Source organism: Astatotilapia calliptera, chromosome 23, assembly GCF_964374335.1.
Source record: "Astatotilapia calliptera chromosome 23, fAstCal68.1, whole genome shotgun sequence".
Taxonomy (NCBI): domain Eukaryota; kingdom Metazoa; phylum Chordata; class Actinopteri; order Cichliformes; family Cichlidae; genus Astatotilapia; species Astatotilapia calliptera.
In genome coordinates, this window is record NC_137443.1 from 5,785,458 (window position 1) to 5,806,695 (window position 21,238).

The 21,238-nt window shown below is 39.5% G+C and overlaps 4 protein-coding genes across 5 annotated transcripts; 2 read left to right on the forward strand and 2 right to left on the reverse strand.

Annotated features, from left to right (window-relative positions):
• The first annotated feature begins 1,874 nt into the window (after window positions 1-1,874).
• tmem221 (transmembrane protein 221) lies at window positions 1,875-5,695 on the forward strand. Its single transcript, XM_026158643.2, has 3 exons — window positions 1,875-2,427; window positions 3,939-4,024; window positions 4,684-5,695. Exons 1-3 carry the CDS (start codon window positions 2,126-2,128, stop codon window positions 5,223-5,225), a joined length of 930 nt encoding a protein of 309 aa, XP_026014428.2. The 5' UTR covers window positions 1,875-2,125; the 3' UTR covers window positions 5,226-5,695.
• Window positions 3,802-9,363, reverse strand: borcs8 (BLOC-1 related complex subunit 8). Of its 2 annotated transcripts, XM_026158647.2 has the most exons (6): window positions 9,205-9,363; window positions 8,862-8,974; window positions 7,204-7,268; window positions 7,001-7,108; window positions 5,800-5,887; window positions 3,802-4,510 (listed from the first exon to the last, which is right to left on the reverse strand). In XM_026158647.2, exons 1-5 carry the CDS (start codon window positions 9,239-9,241, stop codon window positions 5,818-5,820), a joined length of 393 nt encoding a protein of 130 aa, XP_026014432.1. In that variant the 5' UTR covers window positions 9,242-9,363; the 3' UTR covers window positions 3,802-4,510; window positions 5,800-5,817. The 2 variants fall into 2 exon arrangements, with proteins under 2 accessions (XP_026014432.1, XP_026014433.1); XM_026158648.2 differs by lacking the exon at window positions 5,800-5,887 and having other exon boundaries at window positions 9,205-9,362.
• On the forward strand, window positions 9,302-12,065 carry rfxank (regulatory factor X-associated ankyrin-containing protein). Its single transcript, XM_026158644.2, has 9 exons — window positions 9,302-9,626; window positions 9,706-9,810; window positions 9,936-10,034; window positions 10,136-10,201; window positions 10,309-10,409; window positions 11,152-11,277; window positions 11,395-11,461; window positions 11,548-11,628; window positions 11,717-12,065. Exons 2-9 carry the CDS (start codon window positions 9,711-9,713, stop codon window positions 11,767-11,769), a joined length of 693 nt encoding a protein of 230 aa, XP_026014429.1. The 5' UTR covers window positions 9,302-9,626; window positions 9,706-9,710; the 3' UTR covers window positions 11,770-12,065.
• Window positions 12,049-16,727, reverse strand: nr2c2ap (nuclear receptor 2C2-associated protein). Its single transcript, XM_026158646.2, has 5 exons — window positions 16,578-16,727; window positions 16,340-16,430; window positions 13,069-13,174; window positions 12,887-12,954; window positions 12,049-12,434 (listed from the first exon to the last, which is right to left on the reverse strand). Exons 1-5 carry the CDS (start codon window positions 16,613-16,615, stop codon window positions 12,312-12,314), a joined length of 426 nt encoding a protein of 141 aa, XP_026014431.1. The 5' UTR covers window positions 16,616-16,727; the 3' UTR covers window positions 12,049-12,311.
• Between the last annotated feature and the right edge of the window lie 4,511 nt (window positions 16,728-21,238).

A 21,238-nucleotide genomic window follows, 5' to 3' on the forward strand; every position in this document is an offset into this window, starting at 1 on the left:
GTAGTATTGATAGAAAGTAAATGGGGTGTAAAAAGGAGAGGAAACTGACAGAGAATGATCAAAGCAAAGAAAAAAACTAACAGAAAGCAGACATGCTGTCAGCTTAATAGGTATATTTAGAGTTAATAACTGAATCACTGCATGAGCTGCATTATTAACTATTTTGGGGTTGTTACACAATGTACTAAATATAATATGGTGGCAATTTATTAGCACAGATCATCTTTGCAAGTGTGGATAACAACTCTATTTTCTCTCACGCAAAGACAAACACATCAACACAGACATGGAGATGCAGTGACACAAGCACACATGCACAGTCTGAGATCCCAAGAGATAGCTTAAACTGTCCATCTGATGCAATACTTAGTAACATCCCTGCAGGCTACCACAGTCTTCACCTCCAGGAATCATTTGTGTGGGGCCCAAGCGTGCTGACGGCAAATACAGCAAATCCCCATCTGTAAATAAAGCAAGCTAATCACCTGCAGCAAAGGGGAAATTATGTCTTTGCTATGCGTTGTGTTTGCGCATAGCAAAGAGTGCATTCTTCTTTTAAACACAGCGAGAGCTTTGCCGTCGGTGTAGGCACTGAAGGTGGAATCTGAACTGCGTTCACATTCACACAGTCAGAATTACTGATAAATGTCTAAGACAAGAGAAGTTGAGAGAAGCTGCAGAAAGATAAAGGTGCCTTTGCCCTTTGAGAACTTTCCGTATCAAGTCCATTTTTTTTCATTTTCCTGAAACTTCTCACTTCTGCTTTCGACAAGATCAGCCGCGACCCTTTTAGAGCATGTGGTGAGGCTGTCGAATTCAGAAATAGCCTTCATGGTCAGTCTACATGTGTGAGAGCAATTGTTCACATTGAGTACCTTTATAGCTACAGTCTTATCTGCATCTCAACAGAATAAGGGTTACACCTTTACCTCCCCACCACTCCCCACCAACCCCCAACCTCTAACAGAACAATAAGGCCTCTGTAACTCAAGTCACGGACTTAAAAGTATGTCAGGGTGCTTGTGGTCCAGCAGCGTGTGAATGAAGTGTGTGAATATTTAATATTAATTTGATCAAATTCTGGAGATGTAATTAATTTTTATACAAGGCAATAAAAGTGGGCGTAAAAGTGGAAGGGCAGATGAGAGTTTAGGCGCATCTCTGTCAAGCTGTGCATACTTCCAAAGCTACTTGTGAAAAGTTAATTAGATTCATCCTCTGCAGAGCTGAACTAAGAGTGGCAAGAATATTCGCATTAAACAGAGGTTATCTTGGGTGGTTATCCTTTTTCAAATTCCCCTAAACTTGCCATGGTCCTATTTAGCATGCCCAAGAATAACTTTAGACAAGGTTTTTTCCTCCTTCATTTGTTTTAATATTATTCTTATTATTTGTATAATTTATTTTAACTTACTGCATATCTTTTTATTTTATTTCTGTGTCTTGTTTATGACAATCAATTGCCTGTTTAAAAGACATACAGTAATCCTTTAATCACTTTATGAGGACAGGAGGCTTCAGCAGAAGTAGGTTAATCTAAAAAGAGACACAGCCCTGTTGTCATCATATCTACACTGCCTACATTTAAATATCAAGAAATAAACTTGATTAGAATATATATATATATATATATATATATATATATATATATATATATATATATATATTTTTTTTTTTTTTTTTTTTTTTAAAGCATACATTTTTGTGCACACCTTAAGTTTAAAACCTGTTTTAATGGTTAATAATGGGATAACAGTAAATATGTCTTTACTCTCTCGGGGTGTTTTGTCTTTATTTAGTGAGCTCAGCGTCTCCCTTGAACACGTCGAGGCATTGTTTCTGTTGATCCAAGAGAGAAAAAAAAGTCCATTGTTGTTGCGAACTTTTTAATCTGGGGATTTAAAGCCCATCACATGCTCAGACCGGACTGCGGAGCACTCCACGAAACACAGGCAAACTATTGCCGAAGTGCAAAGAAAGGCGTTCTTTATCCTCACACCGCAATGCAAGCGCACTTTTCTGGACTCTAGGATCGCTGGAGGATTGTGTTTAAGAGCTAAGAACCGAGGAAACCCTTTTCCCCCTTTTCCAGGAGAAATCTGACCACCAACGTTTAAAGATAATCATGACGCAAAAGTACAGCCAGCGGTCTTTAATTGTTCTGTCTTTACTGGGGATTTTATCGGCCATCATGTCGGTTTTATCGGTGATTTTGATTTTCCAGCTGCAGTCACAGCAGACGGCGGTGAAGGAATCACCCCCGTCCACCTCCTCGGTCATACCCGCTCATGTCTGGGCCGTCCTGCTGCCAGTGGCCACAGTGCTCTCCGCTCTGTCCCTCACTCTCAACTTGAGCTCTGTGGTTGTGTGTCTCCTCCACAGCTATTTTTCAACTGAGGTCTGCAGAGGAGAACAGGATACAGAAAGGTATTTGTTCTTGCGCGTTAAGGCATTTCTTTTCGACCACCTGTTAGACAGCACCTGCAGCTGTGGTAGCACTCAAAGCCACTGTGCTCATTTCCATTTTTTTTCTTCCTAATCTCGATCCGGTTTTTTCAAACAGGCAGTTCCGGTCAGTTGTGACACACCTTTGACAGTTAAGAAAACCACTATTTACCCAGAAAGGCGACCTCTGAAGCAGCACTGCGCGTTTTTTGCCCCCTCACCCCTAGGCCTTGTTAAAGTAGTCGAGTACTGCTCGCAAAGCAAGGTTCAAAGTTCAAGGTTCTTTATTTGTCACATGCATAGTTATACAAGTATAAGAACATTATATATAATATATACATTAGGTGAAAGTGCAGTAGTAGCATGTTTGCAGCAAGCAGGTGAATTCTGTACATTAAGTGAATTAAATAAGAATAGACAATCTCACTATTTTACAAAATACACATTATGAACATATTTAAAATTAAAGGAATTTGAAATGTACATTGTGCCGGTGGGTTTAGAGTGTCTAGAAGAGAGTCCTGTCTCAGTCACTTATGGGTGATGTGATGTGTTACTAAATAAAAACTAAATAAATGGCAATAAGAGTAAAAAACAAAAAAACCCTTATTAAATGCGTGCCAAATAAATCCAATACGATACAACACACCATGACTAAACTTCATTTCCCTCTTTGTGTTTTGCAGGGTGTAAGAGATCTCAGTTTAACTTTGTCCAAGGTTTTACGGCTGCGGATTATTTCAACTTTTACTTTCATTCTCCTTTACACATGCAAAGTGTAAAACTAACATGACGACATATATTTTAATAAGACGCAAAGCACTACACTTAATCTAAGTATGGAATTAAGATCAGCTGCTTCAAAAAGCTTAACATTTCAGGTGCGGTAACTTATTATGAGACTGCTGCTTTGCACAACATCCTATATGGGTTCCTATTTTGAGGATAGTGCATTGTCGAGGTGCTCATGTCACACTTCTCCTTGTGCCCACACGTTTTTCAATTGTTAACCCTGCAAACCACAGTCCTATCTTGAATAGTAAATGTACCAATTAGGTTTCGTGCAAAGAAAACACAGTTTCAAAAGGATAAAATGGGTGTCCTGTGCAAGAGTGCAGAGGCCCGCATTGCACACACACACCTCTCTAACCCTTTATGAATCCCAGCTAAACAATGGATTTCCTCTCATTATGTACCCAACACACAGCCTCTAGCTGGCCCTTTCCCACGTCGGTTTACAAATCTAACGGCATACCACAGCACCTCCCTGACAATGGAGACATTCCTAGAAATTTTAAATCCATGGCACAAATGACCAAGCATTTATAAAAATAAACAACAAACAAATAGCCCTAATTTTGCAGGACAAAAAGTTATAACTTTATTATGTAGCAAAGAAAATGAACATATCAAAAACAAAACAAAATATATTGTTGTTATTTTAAGTAATGCAATGTCCTTGTGCACTAAACAGATCAGATTTGTTTTAACAGAGCAGATTGGTTCCTTCTGGACAGCAGAGCTGTACGACATGTGGCTATTGGACTCTTCTGTCTGGGGGTTTCTGTCTATTTAATAGGTAAGCCTGAGCAATAAAAAAAGGATCTGTATTTTTGTATAAGCATATGTTGTACCATCTGGCAAAATGTTAAACAGAACAAACACATAAAAAAAAGAACTAACTTTAAAAACATTGGCTGTGCAGTGGACTTTCAACAGCAGTGGCAAAACGGCAGTGCTGCTGTCTCCCTGAACCGACCAGTGAGTCCAACAGAACAATGCATTCTTTGAGCAGCCATGACTTAAGTGTTTTTAATGCTGGACCTAGCAGCACTGGTATGCTCTGTTCCACTGAGAGGCTTGTACGGGGGGTGGGGGGTCAGCGTAGGCAGCCACTCTATTGTGATGAGGAGGTGTTACCCTTCTGAACCCACTTCAGCCACAGTCAATAGGTAGCAGGGCAAGACTTTAAAGGCAACGCCACCAACTTAGGAAGTCGCATCACATCCCAGAGCTGTGCTTTTCTCCCACCTCCTTCAGCATGCCTGAGTCCATTGTCCTTTTCCTGCAGAAAAACATAGGAAACTGTAATATAAACTGTAACACTCATTGTGTTCTGCTTTAAGTTATTTGGCCCAGTAGAGGTGCAACTTGTTAGCTGATTACAGAGAAAAGCACTTGGTGTTTCTGCACACATACAAATTCTAATTTTTTCCCTGCTACTCTCTTTCTTGGCAGCCATGTCCATTTTTATGCTCCTAATATTCGAGATGGAGACTGGAATTGCAAGTGCTTGTGTACTTTCCTCTGGGATCCTGATCCTGCTGGTGGCTGTAATACACGCTCTGGTTAAAGCTTCCTATACTGGAAAGCACTATCACAGCGACCATCTTGACACCCTGTATCGTAACGACCACGGAAGTAGCAGCGCACCAGTTTCTCGGCCCTGCGAGTTAAAAATTGGAGTGGACAAACCGCGGATCCTTCGCAGCCAGTCTCACCTCCAGCATCATATTGCCTTCACTCAATGTGGCGACCCGAGACAGCGAGAACAATATCAGCAGCAGCAGTACTCCCCTACAGGAGGTTCACAGGGCCACTCTAGTGATAAAGATGCTTACAGCAGTGGTGGCAGCTATCCCCGAATGCACAGGACACTGTCTACTGAATCTGGTTTGCTACAGGCCCAGGCTAAACCCTGGAATGGGGTCAACAATGAGATGAGGAGCGTCCTTGCACGAAAGTCAGGGATTTGTGCAAAAGACTCTACTCTCGTGTGACATAAAATAAGATTAGCAGTTTGCATCAGTGGCTAGAAAAGACTAATGACCTACAAATACTATATGGTGACAACAACAAGTGCAGTGCAGATGTAATACTGTCAACATTCGACAAGTTTATCCAGAATGACTGCAGACAAAAGAAGAAGGAAGAAAAAAAAAAAAGTATCTTTAGCAACTTTTTTCTCCTTTTCTCCAACACAGGTTACAAAAGTATTATTAACCTGGTGGGGGGAAAAAATGTAGTGCTTCACGTTAATGAATTTGATCTAAATTTCCAAATTATGCACACCAATGCCATCCATATATCAAGCTGATGAATTTATCGATCATATTATAATCATGTAAATATTTTATTCTGCTGTATATATCTGCTTTTTGCCAAATATGTGCACAATGTGCAGAAGTGTTTTATGTGCTTTGTAAAATTATTTCACATAAATATTAAATAAATTGATTCTAGAAGTATATATAATTCAAAGAAGAACTTTTTGAACACACAAGCCTGTTATCTGAAAAGCTAATTTTACTAATTTCAGATACTAATAATGTAACGTCTGAAGGAACTACTAACCTTGGACACCTCTGTCTGTCATGAGGAAGTGGATGGGGCATGTGGAGCAGTGACAGTGGGGCTGGGACAGGGACTCACATCATTTAAGCTGCATGCAGTTGTCAGTGTGGGAGGGAAAAAGGTGGAAAATAAAATAAAAACAACAGACAAATCAAACAGAAAGTATGACGCTTCTAGTAACTACAAAGTATTCAGAAATGTCTGGATTACGAATTTGAAGTTGCAGGAGAAACAAACTTTAATGAAAAGCAATATATTAAATGATATATTACATTAGATGAAGGATACAATAAAATAAATAAAAATAAAATAATAAATAAAATGAATAAAAACAAAAACAAATGATGAACGATATGATGTAGTGCAAAAAACAGTTACGTAAATTGTAAATGGACTGGCACTTTCAATTTGAACACTGAAAGTGCTTTCTACTCCAAGTCTCATCACCCAACCACACACATATTCATACAGTGCTTTTATTTTTACTTAAGTGCTTTTAACTAACACACTGTAGGAGCCGTGGATGGATCCACCACCTTTCCATTTGGTAGCTAATCGTCTGACACCAGCTCTACCACCAGAGCCATGGTCACCCCAAATACGTAAAAAGAATGATCCTTTAGATACTGAGGGAGTAAAAATGTGAACATATAAAGACCCACAAGTATATTTTTTATAGCCTTAAGGACGTTGGAGATCTTATCAAAAAAGTAATATTCTATAATTTTTGTGGCTTTACGTATTTACATTAAGTACTGATAACAATAATTGCTCAGTGACTATCTCTCATTTTAAAAAAAAATGTGAGAAGTACATACTGACATAAGCATAAGACAAAGCAAAAAACTTTGTTATATTACCTAGATATTTGAGTGATAAAGATGATAAAAAGCATATTGTAGAGATCTGCATTTTAGCAAAAGTGTGTATGATAATGGCTGTCATAACTAGTCAAGCTTTCCTGTCCCTTATAGGCTCTGCATTTGAATTAAAGTTTCTGAATTTGAAACAAAAAAAATAGATGGAGTCAGGTTATGTCCACGTAACATGTTTCTAGAGGTAAAGCACAACTAAAAAATGAGAGGGAAAACTGCTACTAACGAGAAGATTAAAGCCACTTTGTAGCATTCAGTGTGATCAAAACAACGTTGTGCTTTTTCACTACCATGTCTCAGTGAACACATTCACTGCCGCCTCCTACCTGCGCCCTTGAGAATTATTAATCTGTTCCTTCATGCTGATGGCTTGACGGAGAAGACTGTCAATGTTTTTGAAATATAAGCTGCTGTTGTTCATGCTCTTCACGGCACTGCAAAAGCCAGCAGATCAATACAAGTATTAACAGTCAGGGCAGGTGGATGGTGAGCTACTTTTATGAAAGCTTTCAAATATGTGTGATCTCACCTGCATGCGTACTCTACAGTGTAGATGGCTCCTTGACTTTGTTCCTCCCAGCTCTGCATATCTGTCTGTGCAAGAAATGAAACCCATTAAAACTCAGTAGAGGGAGAGTGAGAGAGAGAGAGAGCGAGCGAGTAATGACATTATGATACTTGTGAGGTTTGTGTTTCATTACAGTAAACTCCCAGAAAGTTGGTTCTGTCAGCTCTCTGGGATTTTCTTACCTGGGTTATTGAGCATACATCAAAACATTATGGGAAACTGTTCATATCATCAACATGTTTTTCCAGGAAAAAGAGCAGAACAAAGGATATGTTTTACCAACAACACAAAATAAATATTACTCAGTTTTAACTGAAGCAATGCCAGTTACATTTTTTCCACGAATCTAAGTATGTATCCCAGTCATGAATAAAACAAGACTGAGACACAGTGCTTGCTTTTAAATGCATTTAAAATTAAAAGAAAAAGATGTTCTACTGTTATTTCTGATTGCACACAACACAGCAACACCTAGGCCAAGAATTTATATAGGGGATTTTAAAGGTTCACCTAGCTTTAAAATAGTTTATTTGGATTATTATGTTATTATATGAGAATTATATCAATGAAATAACACAGTCTTTTGATGTATAATTTTCTTTTTCCCCCCAGCTTCTCCCTTTAAGGGTTGGCATAGCTGATCACCAGCCTCCATTGCACCATATCGCTACCATAATTCTGTCACGCCAACCCCCTGCATGTCCTGCTTCACGACATCCACGAACCACCTCTGAGGTCTTCCTCTTTTACTTCTTTCCATATTCAATACCCGTTGTTCAGTATATTCACTCTCTATCCGCTACACACATCCATCCATTTCATCCTTGCTTCCTGAATTGCTCAACCTGAGTTGTTTCTCGGATCTACTCATTTCTAATCCTCTCAGTAAAAATCTTAATATCCAAACCATACAACATAGTAGGACTTAGTACCCTTTCACTTTTGCTGCTATTCTTCTGCCACAAATCATCCATGACACTCATCTCAACCCTCTTCTACAACTCTCTTGTGCACTGTCCATTGCTTTGGATAGTTGGCCCGAGGTATTTACACTCAGCCACCTTCACTACCTTTACTCTTTGCAGCTTTACTTTTTACATATATGAAAACATTCTTTAATTTGTTATTTACGGGACAATATATTTTGCAATGCAAGTCATTGTGACTAGGCTTTCTTCATTATCAAAGTGGGTGACAGTTTCACAGAAAGGCCTCTAAGGCTTCAGTAAAAAGGGTAGATAGTAAATTTGGAAATGAATATTTAATTGTGCAGGTGCAAATAAAAGAGGGGTCAAACCTGTAATAACCTGGTATACCTAATAAAGTGTCTGGTGAGGGTATATACCTAAAGAATTTCACTTATCCCAAAGAAGACGTTTCAAAATCGGGTGTTATTCAACCTTTAATGACTAAATACAAATGCCATTTTTTCTTCTTCCTGAGAAAAGAACGTAAACACCCCAACCTCTGATCTGCTGAAGTCATCAGTTAGGTTTTTCAGTAAAGACTGCCGCTTGTTTCCAAACATAAAGTTTCCTGGCAGAGGTCGTTTTCCCTTCATTCACTTAGATGGGTTACAAGCAGAGTTAATGCGATGTCATCGAGAGGATAAACGATACCTTGTGCTGGACTAGTTCTGGCAGCGACCTCCTGACGTGCTCCTGCAGCCTGTAGAGAGCCACCGACGGCTCGTTAGCCAGGACGTACATGCTCTCCGTGAACTTGTCAGTCACTGTAGTGTAAACGAAGGGAAGACAATTGCATAAAACAAATGGCCCGTGTTTGAAAGCTAAAACAAAATGATGAAAACAGCCAAAATCATAGCCCTGCGACTCTATACTGGAAATGCATTAGCTTAGTGGCTAGATGAAGCTAACAGCTCCGAGGGGGCAGCAGTGGATCAAGGCAACAATGAGCTATGCTGCACGCGAGTTTAGTTTTTGCTAATTTATTTATTTTTACCCCTTCTGACTTTCAGTTGCATCTCCTGGTCCTCCATAATGCAGTCTGGTTTTTACTGTCAGAACTACAATTCAGCTGTACGCCAGTGGTGTCACCTGATTCCCACCTCTTCCGTATTATTGTTGTAGTGTGTCACAGGACAACATTCCGGATAGAAATATGGGCTGTAAAAAAATAAAGAAAACATTTCTCCCTTGAAATTGTGCCAGATGCGGTGATACGTTACACAGGCTGAATCAAACGTGTTTTCAGTGCCTGTTTCGAAAATAACGGGATTATTAAATAGCTAATCATCTGAACGACGGCTAATGTACTATCGGAACACATCGAAGACTAGCAGGATCCATTATGTGATATGAACTTATTTACTTTCAGTTTTCCTTAAAGGAAGTTAGCGCAATTGGACTGGAAGGCTAAATGTGGTGAGTAGCTTTACGAACTGCCTAATTTTTAAAAAACTTTTTCTGCATGGCTAAACCAGATTATTTGTTTTTATTGCAGCGATCATGGAGGGCAGAGGTGATGATGAGGCTGCAGATGGCCAACGTGTTCAGCCATCTAACGCTAATGCATGTCCATCCCTATCAGGAGATGAAAAAGCCAATGGTACTTTATCCTGCTCTGTGTAACAGCTGAATTTGCCTGATTTCTAGGTTCTTGCTATAATCAGTTGAACAGTAAATGTCTTGCTTCCACTCACATGGCTGTGGTTCATCTGATTATATCTCTAGAGAGCATGGAGGTGGATGATGATTTGTTCAAACACTCCACCACTCTCACCAACAAACAGCGTGGGAATGAGGTTACAGTACGCCCGGCAACATTAGACTGTAAGATCTGATAAAGATACTCAGGTGTTAGGGAAACATTTGTACTTATTTTATCTTATTTTTACCATGTTCATTTATTGAGATTTTTCTACCCCCATCAGCTCTGTCCATACATCAGCTTGCAGCTCAAGGTGAGGTTTCACAAGTAGCTGCACACCTGAGCAAAGGTGAGAAATCTCTAACAAGCTTTTTTTTTTATTACCAGTATACAACTAAACAAATATCCTACTTAAGGACTCCAATCCTTTTTTCTTTCTTTTTTTTTGTCTCACAGACAGCTCATTGCTTAGCAGTCAGGATGAGCGAGGCTTTACACCTCTCATGTGGGCAGCAGCGTTTGGAGAGAAAGCAGTGGTGGACTTTCTCTTGGAAAAGGTTAGAAATAAGGCATGCACATAGGTACTTAAGAACACAAAAGTTATAAGTTACTGAAGGGCAGCTGGGTGGCCCAATGGTGTGGTGTTAGTGCTGTTGCTTCACAACAAGAGGGTCCTGGAGTATTTTTGCAAGGCGTTTGTATATTCTCCATATGTCTGCGTGGGTTTTTTCTGGGTACTCCAGCTTCCCTCCCAGGCCAAAGACATGCATGTTTGGTTAATTAATGACTCTAGATTGGCCATATATAGGATGTATTTCTCACTGCAACAGACTGATGACATGTGATTAAGAAGATGAATGAGAGGCAGTGGTTTAAAAAAAACCTTTTATTAATTAGAAAGAAAATGAACTTATTCTAAAATGTGTCCGTTAGAAGCCAAATCATCATACTGATGATAAAAAGTGTTAACAAAAATGGTCACTGTTTTCAAATCTCAAAATGAATCATATTGTCTTTCAGCCCTACCTCTCTAACTTTGTTAAAGACAAAATTAGAGGGTGAAGACTTATATAGTTTAGACATGTGCAGAGGAGGGATTGTGGATATACTGGACGATGTTGAATATGGAGCTGCCAGGCAGGAGGAAAAGACGACCACCTCAGAGGAGGTTCATGGATGTAGTGAGGGACGACATGCAGAGGGATGGCCGTTAGGGACAGGTTAAGATTCCCTTAAAGGGAACAGCCAAAAGAAGAAATGGTATCGTGCTTTATTGTTAATGCATGTTTTTTCTTCCAGGGTGCAGACCCCAAAACAATTGCGAGGGAGCGAGAAAGCGCCCTGACATTGGCCAGCTCTGGAGGATATGTGGACATCGTTGAAGCCCTCCTCAGACATGGAGTGGACATTAACACTTATGACTGGGTATAGTTATGAATTTATGACTTTCCATCATAAAATCTATCATTTTTAAGGAGCAAGAAATCTAAATACTATATTTTTAACATTTTTATTTTACTGCACACTGTATATTATTCTCAGAATGGTGGAACTCCTCTTCTTTATGCTGTACGAGGGAACCATATCAAATGTGTAGAGGCATTGCTAGGTACAGTGCATGACTTTAAGTCATTATATATTCTAGAAATTTTTTTTAAAATTGCGTCACTAATTTCCTATCGCTCTCTAATTTAGCCAGAGGAGCAGATATGACCATAGAGTCTGACTCTGGATACAGTCCAATGGCGCTGGCAGTTGCTCTTGGGCATAAGAAAAGTAGGTATACAATGCACATTTTCTTTTTTGAAAAACTAAGATAAAAATGTATTGCTAAGGTAAGATTTTTACTTCCTTTCTCCTATAGTCCAGAAAGTGTTGGAGGACCACATCTTGAAACTCTACAAGCCATCAACATGACACTTATTAAAATACATTAATGGAGTTGCCAGTGTGACACTCAGCTGATCTTAAACCTTCGTTGGTTTTCACAAAAATGTCTGTCACAAGCTAAGGTCATAACAGATCATTGCATACACAAACATTTACCAGATAAACAGCGATTTTTAACCTGTTTATTCCATTTATATGCATTGCAATGTTCAAAATGTTTTACAAACAAGGACTGAAATGTGACAGTTGTGCAGCTGTATTATTTTGCTTGGCTGAAGAATGACCAAAAAAAAAAATTCTAATAAATTATTTTCATACTGGAATGGCGCTTTAATTTTGAAGGCACAGAAAAGGTATAAAAAGCAGATTACAAGTGCACAATCAAAATGTGCAAAGGGTCACTGTATGACAGGTCATCGAAGCTTTCATACCAAAAAAGGCCACATTCACAAGAGTTCATGAGGTGGCAACACAGATGACATGTTTCCCAAGTGCCACCACACCATCCTACATCCTGTACTTTCACTCAGGGGTCACTTCCTCTCTCTCATGAGAGGACTGAAAAATGGTCAGGAGGCTTTTTCCCCCAGGACATCCAAGGAATAAACAATAATTCTCCCAAAAAAGTCAGCACTATTCTCAAACATTATTTTTACTTTGTCCACTACAGAGGCCTCCTGTATGGGAAAGCTGTGGGTGTGGAGTTAAGAACAAGATAAGCGTGGTAATGATGAAAAGCATGTCCAGGAAAATATTGTCCAATGCTTTTTATGAAGCAGGAAACGCACCATGCTCCTGTAGTGACAGGTACAGCTTTGAGCTGTTGTTGGCGTACACCAAGACTGATGTTTTATAACAGAATTATGTTTATTAAAGGAACACCATCAACTACTTGATAGAATAAGCTGAGCTTAAATATTTTTAATGGCATACAGCATCATCAGTGGCTGTGAACAATATTTTTTGCACAAATTAAGTAGTTAAATATAACATTTATAGCTACTTCAGCAGTGACTGCTAATTTGGAGTATAGAAAAGAACAATGGCTCCCCACTTGACTGATAATTTAAGGAAAAGATTGGTCGAAGCCCTATATGCAATCAAATCTCCTTGTGAAAATTCAGTATAGTGAGAAAAAGGATATCTGAAGAGAGTTGTTATCCTCTGGGTAAAAATGGCTGAGCACTGTAAAGTCTTTATCTTTTAGGCAACCTGCAGAAAGCACAAGTGGAAAAGTAATTTACATTATCTCATTATTACTGCTTGAATTTGAAGTGAAACATTTTAATCAGGAAGTCATTTTTTAATATTATCTTCAGGATTTACCTTCCAGTCTGCACGTTTTTGCTGAGAATCCTCCCTGGAATTGGACCTTTAACTCTGACACTCTGACAGAGTTGGGGAACTCCAGGGACACCCACTGACATTCACCCTGTCAGAAAAATAATACTCATAATGACACAGAGATGTGTACAGCAAAACATCCATTTGCCTGTGAAAAACAGGATGCCGAGAATAACTGTCTCTGTCGCCAAGAATATGGGAACTTTTAGTCGTTCTTTTATCAGATCCCCACTAACTGTGGCCACAGCAACAACTATTCTTCCTGGGGTCCACAATGCTGTACATGTAAGCAGATTATAATTATTTATGGTAAATGGCCTGTATTTGTTTAGCGCTTTTCTAGCCCCTAAGGACCCCAAAGCGCTTTACACAACCAGTCATCCACCCATTCACACACTGGTGATGGCAAGCTACATTGTAGCCACAGCCACCCTGGGGCGCACTGACTGCCGGACACTGGCGCCACCGGGCCCTCTGACCACCACCAGTAGGCAACGGGTGAAGTGTCTTGCCCAAGGACACAACGGCCGAGACTGTCCAAGCCGGGTCTCGAACCGGCAACCTTCCGATTACAAGGCGACCTCCCAACTCTTGAGCCACGATCGCCCCAATTATTAATAACCTTTATTTAACCAGAAAAAAAATAATTTGAGATCTGAATCTTTTTTACAAGAGTGTCTTGGTCAAGAAGGACAGAAGTACTATCATAAGTTGCATAAATTAATAGCACATAGAAATCCTTTAATTAATTTATAAAAATATATATTAGATTATCAAGAATTGTGTCAATCTTTTTTTTTCTTTATTATAAATTCAACATGTTTCAGGCTTTTTCCTACACAAATCACAACATGTATTGACAAAGTGGGCATTTAATCATTTTATAGACAAAAGCATTTAAATAAGAAATATAAGAACATAGAAAGTTGGGAAATTCATCAAAAGTCAAGATAAAAATTATCATTTTGTGATGATGCACATGAATAACAGTGGGTCAACGACCACCTCCTAAGGGACAACTACTACTAGGATTTAAATACCAGGGACTCTCCACCCTTTCATTTTAAAACTAAAGAAAGCTCTTGATGAGAGGTGAAATGTCTTCAATAAACTTAAAGTCCGATTGCTTTCTTTTTTAACAAAACAAACATGATCTGGATGACTGAGAATCTACACACATATTATTAGTTAAAAAAATTAGCATATCTCAGCATGGTGTGCAGTGTATCAAAATGTTGGGGAAACTGAACAAGTGGAGGACAAAATAAGAAGCCACAGACCTAAAGAGCCATTTATGGCAGGCCAAAAGTATCTGAAAGTCAAATCTTCAATAGGAAAAAAATCCAGCAAAGACGTGGCCCAGGACCTGAGAGATCCATTTGCTTTCACCTAAGCCTTATCAGAAAGAGAAAAAAATCCTTGGCAACGGGTCTTCTAAGCAATGAATTTAAAAAGTATGACAAAAGTCAGGAGAGTTACTACAGTGAGTGTCTACACGATCCATGCTGTGTGCAATCCTGCCAGTGGTTTTGGGGTCTTCTTAAACTTGATGGAATTATAAACACAGAAATGTATCGTGAGATCAGATTTTGAGCCACCCCGCATTTCTCTGCATGACAATGATCCCCAAAAAACACTACTACACAACTTTGAATATCCTTGAAACCTGGAGAATTCTTGGAAGACTATTCCTGCATTTGTATATATGTTTGCACATATTTTAATAAATCCCTGCCCCTTGTCCCCCCATTTTCTAAGCAAAATATAAACAACTGGGGATAGCTTAACAATTTTAACCAGTATCATACCACTGTGCAGATCATGTAGTACAGTTAGTTAGTTGTAGTACAGTTACTAACTGTACTACATGATGAGTACTAGATGAGCCATGCATTGATGGAAATGAATTAAAGTTGTTAGGGAGCTTAAGATCTGGTAAAATGTTTTGCCCTCTTTGTTAAATTGGTCTGATCGTCTTCTTCTTCTTCTTAATAATAATAATAATAATGATACTAATAATAACAATAATAATAATAACAATGTTATTATAATTATAAAACTATAAGGGTAGACAAACATTGAAATAACAAATACACTCAGAAACACAAAGGCATAAAACATGAATAAAATTAATGAAAGACCAGAGATAAAACGCATAATAGAATCATTTAAAAGCAAGCCTATAAACATAATTTTCTCAGGCAGGTCATTCTAAAGTCGAGATGGCCCTGATGGCAAAAAACAGTCACCTTTTCGATTTAAATCTTGATTTTCAAAGCAGCCTGCAGGGCCCCACCTGAGGATCACAAGCTGCGAGTAGGCTTATATGGGGTCAGTAGCTCTACTATGTAGCTTGAGGACAGACCCAGGAAAGCTTGGGAAGTAATCAGTAAAATCTTAAAATTCTGAGCATGTTGAAGATGAGAGTGTAACTTTTTATTAATGCCAGTGGAGAGAATTGCAGAAGTCCAGTCTTGAGAAAATAAACATGTGATATAAACCCATATTTTGAGCTCTGGCTCAGAGATGATGGCAGTTATGTGGATAGTGTTCACATATGGCTGCTTCTTTGCATGATCAAGCTTTAACCTGTATTTGTGGATTACAAGACGAACTTGTTCGCACAGTGATTTCTGAGCCCATACAGTGATTTCCATGACAGAATCATGTCTGCATTTAATGCAACGCCACCTGAGAGCCCAAAGATCAAGGGCATCCAATAATGATTTTTGGCCTTATGCTCCTTGAAATTTTTCCTGATTCTCTGAATCTTTCGATGACATTATGCACTGTGTAGATGATGACCATATATTCACACTAGTCTCTGAAATTAATTGTTCCACAACATATAGATGATGATTTGTCCATCTTTACTTCTGAGAAACATCCTCTCTAAGATGCTGTTTTAATAGCTAGCCACGTTAGTGACCTGTTGCTAATTAACTAGTTTCATGTTAATTGGCACTTCTTTTTTTTGAAGTACCACTTACATTTGTCCCAGCTTTTTTAGAGAAATGTTGCTGTCACCAAGTTTAAAATGAGCTATTATTCTTAATGAAACAGTAAAATAGGGTTTCGGTTTAAAATTCTGTGAACTTTGCAAAGCATTGCAATTTGTTTGTATCTACATCTCAGACAGTCTTCCAGCAACTCAAAACTAAAGGGCAGACTAAACTAACCTTTCTTTAGGTTTCTGGTAACAGTTTTAGCAATAGGTTGTGAGGAACGGGTCCATTGCTATATTTGTATTTACCTGGTCTGAGTTCCAGCATGTCTCCTCATTGCAGTCAAACATGTACTTCTTTCCATACTGCTTAACATCTCTGTTTAGCACTGAACTCACTCTGAAATGAGAATAGAAACACAAGATTCACGACTCAAGGACCAGTAACAGGCTGCCGTCCAAACACGTACAACAGCCAAGTACATTATCTATGCACTGGTGAGTACATTTCTCTCATTTTCATTCTCTCGTTTTGCTTTTTCTCTACCTGCTTTGTGTTTCGCTGCAAAGCAACGAGGAAGCCATGTCAAAACTTCAAATCACAACGTGCCGTAAAGCGCTGGAACCTCGCTGTGTTGTTTTTACGACTGTGACGTTCTGGCATGACCGCTTTTCTTTCCTGCCACCAGGTGGAAGTCTCGCTCCGTCAAAAATATTTAGATGACAGTCTTTCGCTATACGTGGCTGGAGGTTAAGTCTCTTAATCTTCATCTGAGGTCCCGGGCGCTCATGATTAAACGCAGAAAAAAATAAAGTTGATCCCGCTCTTCGTGGCCTGTGAGAGGCTGCACTGCTCTTCATCTTCTTGTTTGTCCCCCCAGGTCTCGTTGCTGTCCTCCCAGGCGAGACGCAAAAGGTCAGAGAAATGAGAATCGATTGGGACGGGGGGCATTGATCAGAAACCTACAGATGAGGCATAGATGCTAAAAATGGCCTACACTTAAATATAGAGCTGCCGCCAGTATTAACCCGGGTTTGAGATTTTCTCCCAAGGACGTCAGGAAACGAGCAAAGATGTTACATGTGTGTTAAGATGAAGGTGTGTTTGGGTGATGGGATAATCCTATAAAAGAACCAATATCGGCCTCTCAGTGCTTTTATTAGCGAGCATATCCCCATATCTCAGTTTCATAACCTGGGAACCAATATAACAGGAGAGCAAATCTCCCTCTCCCCCCTCTTTGTGTGTGTGTGTGTGTGTGTGTGTGTGTGTGTGTGTGTGTGTGTGTGTGTGTGTGTGTGTGTGTGTGTGTGTGAGTGAAGGAGGGAGCCTGTTTTTGGCACATGGTCCACTGCAGATGGAGAACTCCTGCTGAGGTTTTGTCACAGTGCCCCCCCCTTCACAGCACATAATCAATAGGTCTAAAATACAAAAACTGATGAAACCCAGCCTCCGTGAAAATTGTGCAGGGGGCTGGGGAGAGGGACTGTATTATAAGGTTTGGACCCCCTCCTCCACCACTACCACCACCCTTACCCTCTGCACAACCAGCAGCATGCTCGCTCACACTTTGACTTTGTGAGCCTTACGTTACAGCCCCGGTTTGTGCAGCAGCTCCTGCAGCACCCTGTCGAGTATTTGAGATTGAGAATAAATTGTGATTTCAAGCTGCAGTAATATATTACCCATTCATATATGAATGTGCAATATATCTTTGGAGTTTTTGTAAAGCTGTTAATCAGAAACACTGCCTGAATTAATTTGGCAGGTGCTCATATTTTTCCACATCAAAACTAATTTTCTGGCCCGTAGCCATTCTGGAAGCCCACCTGGCCGGCAATCGCTCGCTGGGTGAGTGATGAGATGGCATTGACCCATAAACTTGTGCCCACGTTGGCTGCTAATAATGCCAAGGTGGACTGCAAGTGGCCAGTCGTCCTCAGAACCCGCAGGAGCTCTTTTTGTATCCATTAAAAAGCATAGTTAGAGACTGTGACATTGCCAGGAAGTCAGTGTGCCCAGACAGAATTCTCAAACACCCACAACCTGTCATTTCTACACTTAAGGTATTATACAAATAAGAAAAGTATACCTGTAGGCTTATTTGTTTCTTTAACATTCTCCCCCCTTTTTCTTTTTACTATAAGCTAAACTGAGTGGCTCCTGGTTACAGTCACATTTAACGGATGGACATATGTTAGATCTCTTCATCTAACTATCAACATAAAAGCTTAATGAATATAATGAAAAAGTGCATTTGTTCCCACCTGACAGTGACTGTGGCCTAGAGGTGGGGTGACAAAGGGGAGACCTGTTATTGTTGTCGCAGCTGTTCTGACTGCTTATCTCTAAAAATATTCATTGATTCCCGCCCCCCCCCCCCCCCCCCCCCCCCCCCCGCGCTTGTGGATAATCAGCTTTTGTTCGTGTCTCCGTTCTAACATCTCAGTATTCTTTTTTCCACAGTGAAACATTTCTGGCCCCTGAACTTATAGGATTATCTTCACCTCATGTCACTGATACGACTTAAATCCTTGTGTTCCCTCCCTCAGCCATCCTTGCTTTCTCTTTCACCTCAGCGGCTGATGTTGCTCTCTGACTTTTTGTCGCCTCTGTTTCTGGGTTATGTCCCACGAGGCAGGATTAGTGGCTAGCAAACTAACTTTGGGCTTAACCCTGGCTGGCTTTGTGGTCTCACTGCAGTGACTCACTTTTCACTCTGTGTGTATCACCATGGTAACTTAGGCAGCTCCCATAACCTGCAGGCTGTCAGATCCAACTATGTAAAAGTCTGACTCCTTACCCATCAGTGATACTAGAGAATAGCACTGATATTTTTCGAGGTTCCTGGTGACAGAGAAACACAGAATTTAAAAGGGTTCCTTTTGCATTAAAATACCAAAGTATACATCTATTAACAAAACTTTATGCTGTTATTATCCCCCCCCATGCAGAGACATGTTTTTTTCATTGGAAATGATGAACATTTAGGCTACACTATCTGCAGTTCACCTCCAGCAGTCTTGTCTAGGTTTCACAATAGAATCGGCTTAAACCTCGATACATATATTGCTCATTTTTTATTCATTATAATTGTTTGATCTTGTTGAGAAAAGAGCATCGGCATTTGGGGGGAAAAAAATCCATTGCTTTGCCATATTTCCCATGTTTGCCATTTCAGTACAATTTCTTAACTCAACAATGTTAGTGAAAAATAAGATTTTCTTGTAGTGTTCACCTGCCAAAAAACAGTGTGTCACCTGGGTGATTTAACACTAAAGACAAACTAATAAACTTTAGGGTTCATTAACCCTTTAAGACCTACCATTGAACCAAGTCCGCCAGAGCTTATATTATATTTTTACATGCTGTAGTGCCATTTCTGGGAGCATTTCAAGTTGCTGCACACCAATACAACCATTATAGACCAAATTTTAATAATATGTATGCATTAAGTGCATAGTAATTACATAAATTGCAAAAAAGTGCAATAAACTACCAAAAAATTGAAAATCGTTTTGGTTTTTTTAACATATATTTCTAGTTAGAGAAATTTAAGAGGCTTATCCCTCAAAACTGTAAATACAAAAACGTTGCACAAAATAGTTTCCCACCACAGGAAATTTATTTTGAGTGTCTTCATAGTTTTATTTTTGAAATTCACCAATTTTTATATACTGCAGGAAAAACGAAAATAAGTATTATAATGCAAATTTGCAAAAAAAAAAAAAAATAGCATGTGCATCAAAATAAACTATTTCCAGCAGTGCAATTTGACTTCTAAGCATCCCAGAAACGACACAGAAAGTCATAAAATCAAACATAACTTTTAAAAACACCAGTATAGCCTTACAAGGCCCTGATGGTAAAAAACTACATTTCCGCGAAAATGACGTCATTTCCGGGTTCGGGCAGGTCATGGCGGATATGCGATAGTTCGCGCTGATGGACATAGGAAGTGTTAAGAACAGCTGATCAGATCGGCAAAGCGTGTTTCTGGAATATTATGTTTTTGTTGCTGCAAGTGGTTTTTTTATGCAGTTTTTGCAAAGCTATATGTAGAAGGAAACTGTGACCTAGAACAAGCTGATGGCATAAGATGTAAGTACAATTCCTCTGGTTTCATATGCAAAAAAAATTATTGCTAGCTTAAATGGTTGCAGTGCTACCGGGATTTAAAAATAGTTACGCAAAACGGAGCATGCCCTCTCCGACCGGCTTTAAAGGGTTAAACAACCCACTCACCGGTGCTGCATTTTGCCAGCAGTAAAGTGGACATGATTTTGAATGACTTTTTTGAAATAAGTTTAAACTGTGAATAAGAATGATGGATATTAGACGTCATAAAACCCTGTCAAGTAAAAGGGTTGAATAGGTGGTCGACCGTTTTGAGGTAAATAAGCCGATACACTAGGAGGTAAAAGAATCACTATGGTCTATTCCAGACTTTATGAGCTGTGGGCACTTGCGCAGATTGTCTTAATGAGTTGGATGATTAATGCTTGTGCTGCTGTCAGCCGAGGGACACAGCATCCGTGCTGGGGCAGAACTTGCAGTGTATGGAGCTCTGCCTGTTTGGTTCAGATGACCGTCTGCACTGATGGACCTTGTGGACTTCTGCTTAGAAAGTTAAAATTTGGGGAGATGGGATAATCAGCTGGTCAGAAAACTGTAGACTGAGTCGTATTCCTTGTGTATACTGAAGATGTTTTAAACGTATCAGGAACTTCAAAAGGATCTACTCAATTTCTCTTTTCAGTTCAGCAGTTGATGACACCTGTAGTTGATGATTTAAGAAGCTCAACTGCCTAAAAGCTGAAGAAACCAGGCAGAGTATGTTGGAAATTAGAGTGACACGATGGTGCTTAGTGCTTGTAAATCATTTAGTTTAGGGAGACAACATTTGGCATTCTTTGGGGTCCAGCTAATTTTAATAAAGCAGAAAATGGGCAGAAGCGTGAGGCACATCTGTCGACTGCTGCATCAATTAACAGGATCTTGAGTCATGGTGCTGTTTTCTGGCAGGGCTTCTCACTCATCTCCATGCTGAAATTTTCTGCTCCAGTTTGAGCGAGGTTTCTCTAATTAAGTCATTAAAAAGCAGAGCATTTGCACAATATGCTCCGCTGCCTTCATTACAAAGCACAATCAGTTGTGATTTATTCAATCACACTATGAGGCAGTGTTGAATTTCATTCGGGGTTGGA

Bases quoted from the DNA above. Each gene is read 5' to 3' on its own strand.
- rfxank (XM_026158644.2), top strand. From the start codon at position 9,711: ATGGAGGGCAGAGGTGATGATGAGGCTGCAGATGGCCAACGTGTTCAG. The intron at 9,811-9,935 runs GTACTTTATCCT...TTATATCTCTAG, and splicing joins AGGAGATGAAAAAGCCAATG to AGAGCATGGAGGTGGATGAT. The intron at 11,462-11,547 runs GTACAGTGCATG...TCTCTAATTTAG, and splicing joins ATGTGTAGAGGCATTGCTAG to CCAGAGGAGCAGATATGACC.
- borcs8 (XM_026158647.2), bottom strand. From the start codon at position 9,241: ATGGAGGACCAGGAGATGCAACTGAAAGTCAGAAGGG. The intron at 8,975-9,204 runs GTAAAAATAAAT...TTTACACTACAG, and splicing joins GCAACTGAAAGTCAGAAGGG to TGACTGACAAGTTCACGGAG. The intron at 5,888-7,000 runs GTAGGAGGCGGC...AACTGCATGCAG, and splicing joins AATAATTCTCAAGGGCGCAG to CTTAAATGATGTGAGTCCCT.
- nr2c2ap (XM_026158646.2), bottom strand. From the start codon at position 16,615: ATGGCTTCCTCGTTGCTTTGCAGCGAAACACAAAGCAG. The intron at 16,431-16,577 runs GTAGAGAAAAAG...TTCTCATTTCAG, and splicing joins TGCAGCGAAACACAAAGCAG to AGTGAGTTCAGTGCTAAACA. The intron at 12,955-13,068 runs GTAAATCCTGAA...TGCTTTCTGCAG, and splicing joins AAAAACGTGCAGACTGGAAG to GTTGCCTAAAAGATAAAGAC.
- tmem221 (XM_026158643.2), top strand. From the start codon at position 2,126: ATGACGCAAAAGTACAGCCAGCGGTCTTTAATTGTTCTGTCTTTACTG. The intron at 2,428-3,938 runs GTATTTGTTCTT...TTGTTTTAACAG, and splicing joins GGAGAACAGGATACAGAAAG to AGCAGATTGGTTCCTTCTGG. The intron at 4,025-4,683 runs GTAAGCCTGAGC...CTTTCTTGGCAG, and splicing joins GGTTTCTGTCTATTTAATAG to CCATGTCCATTTTTATGCTC.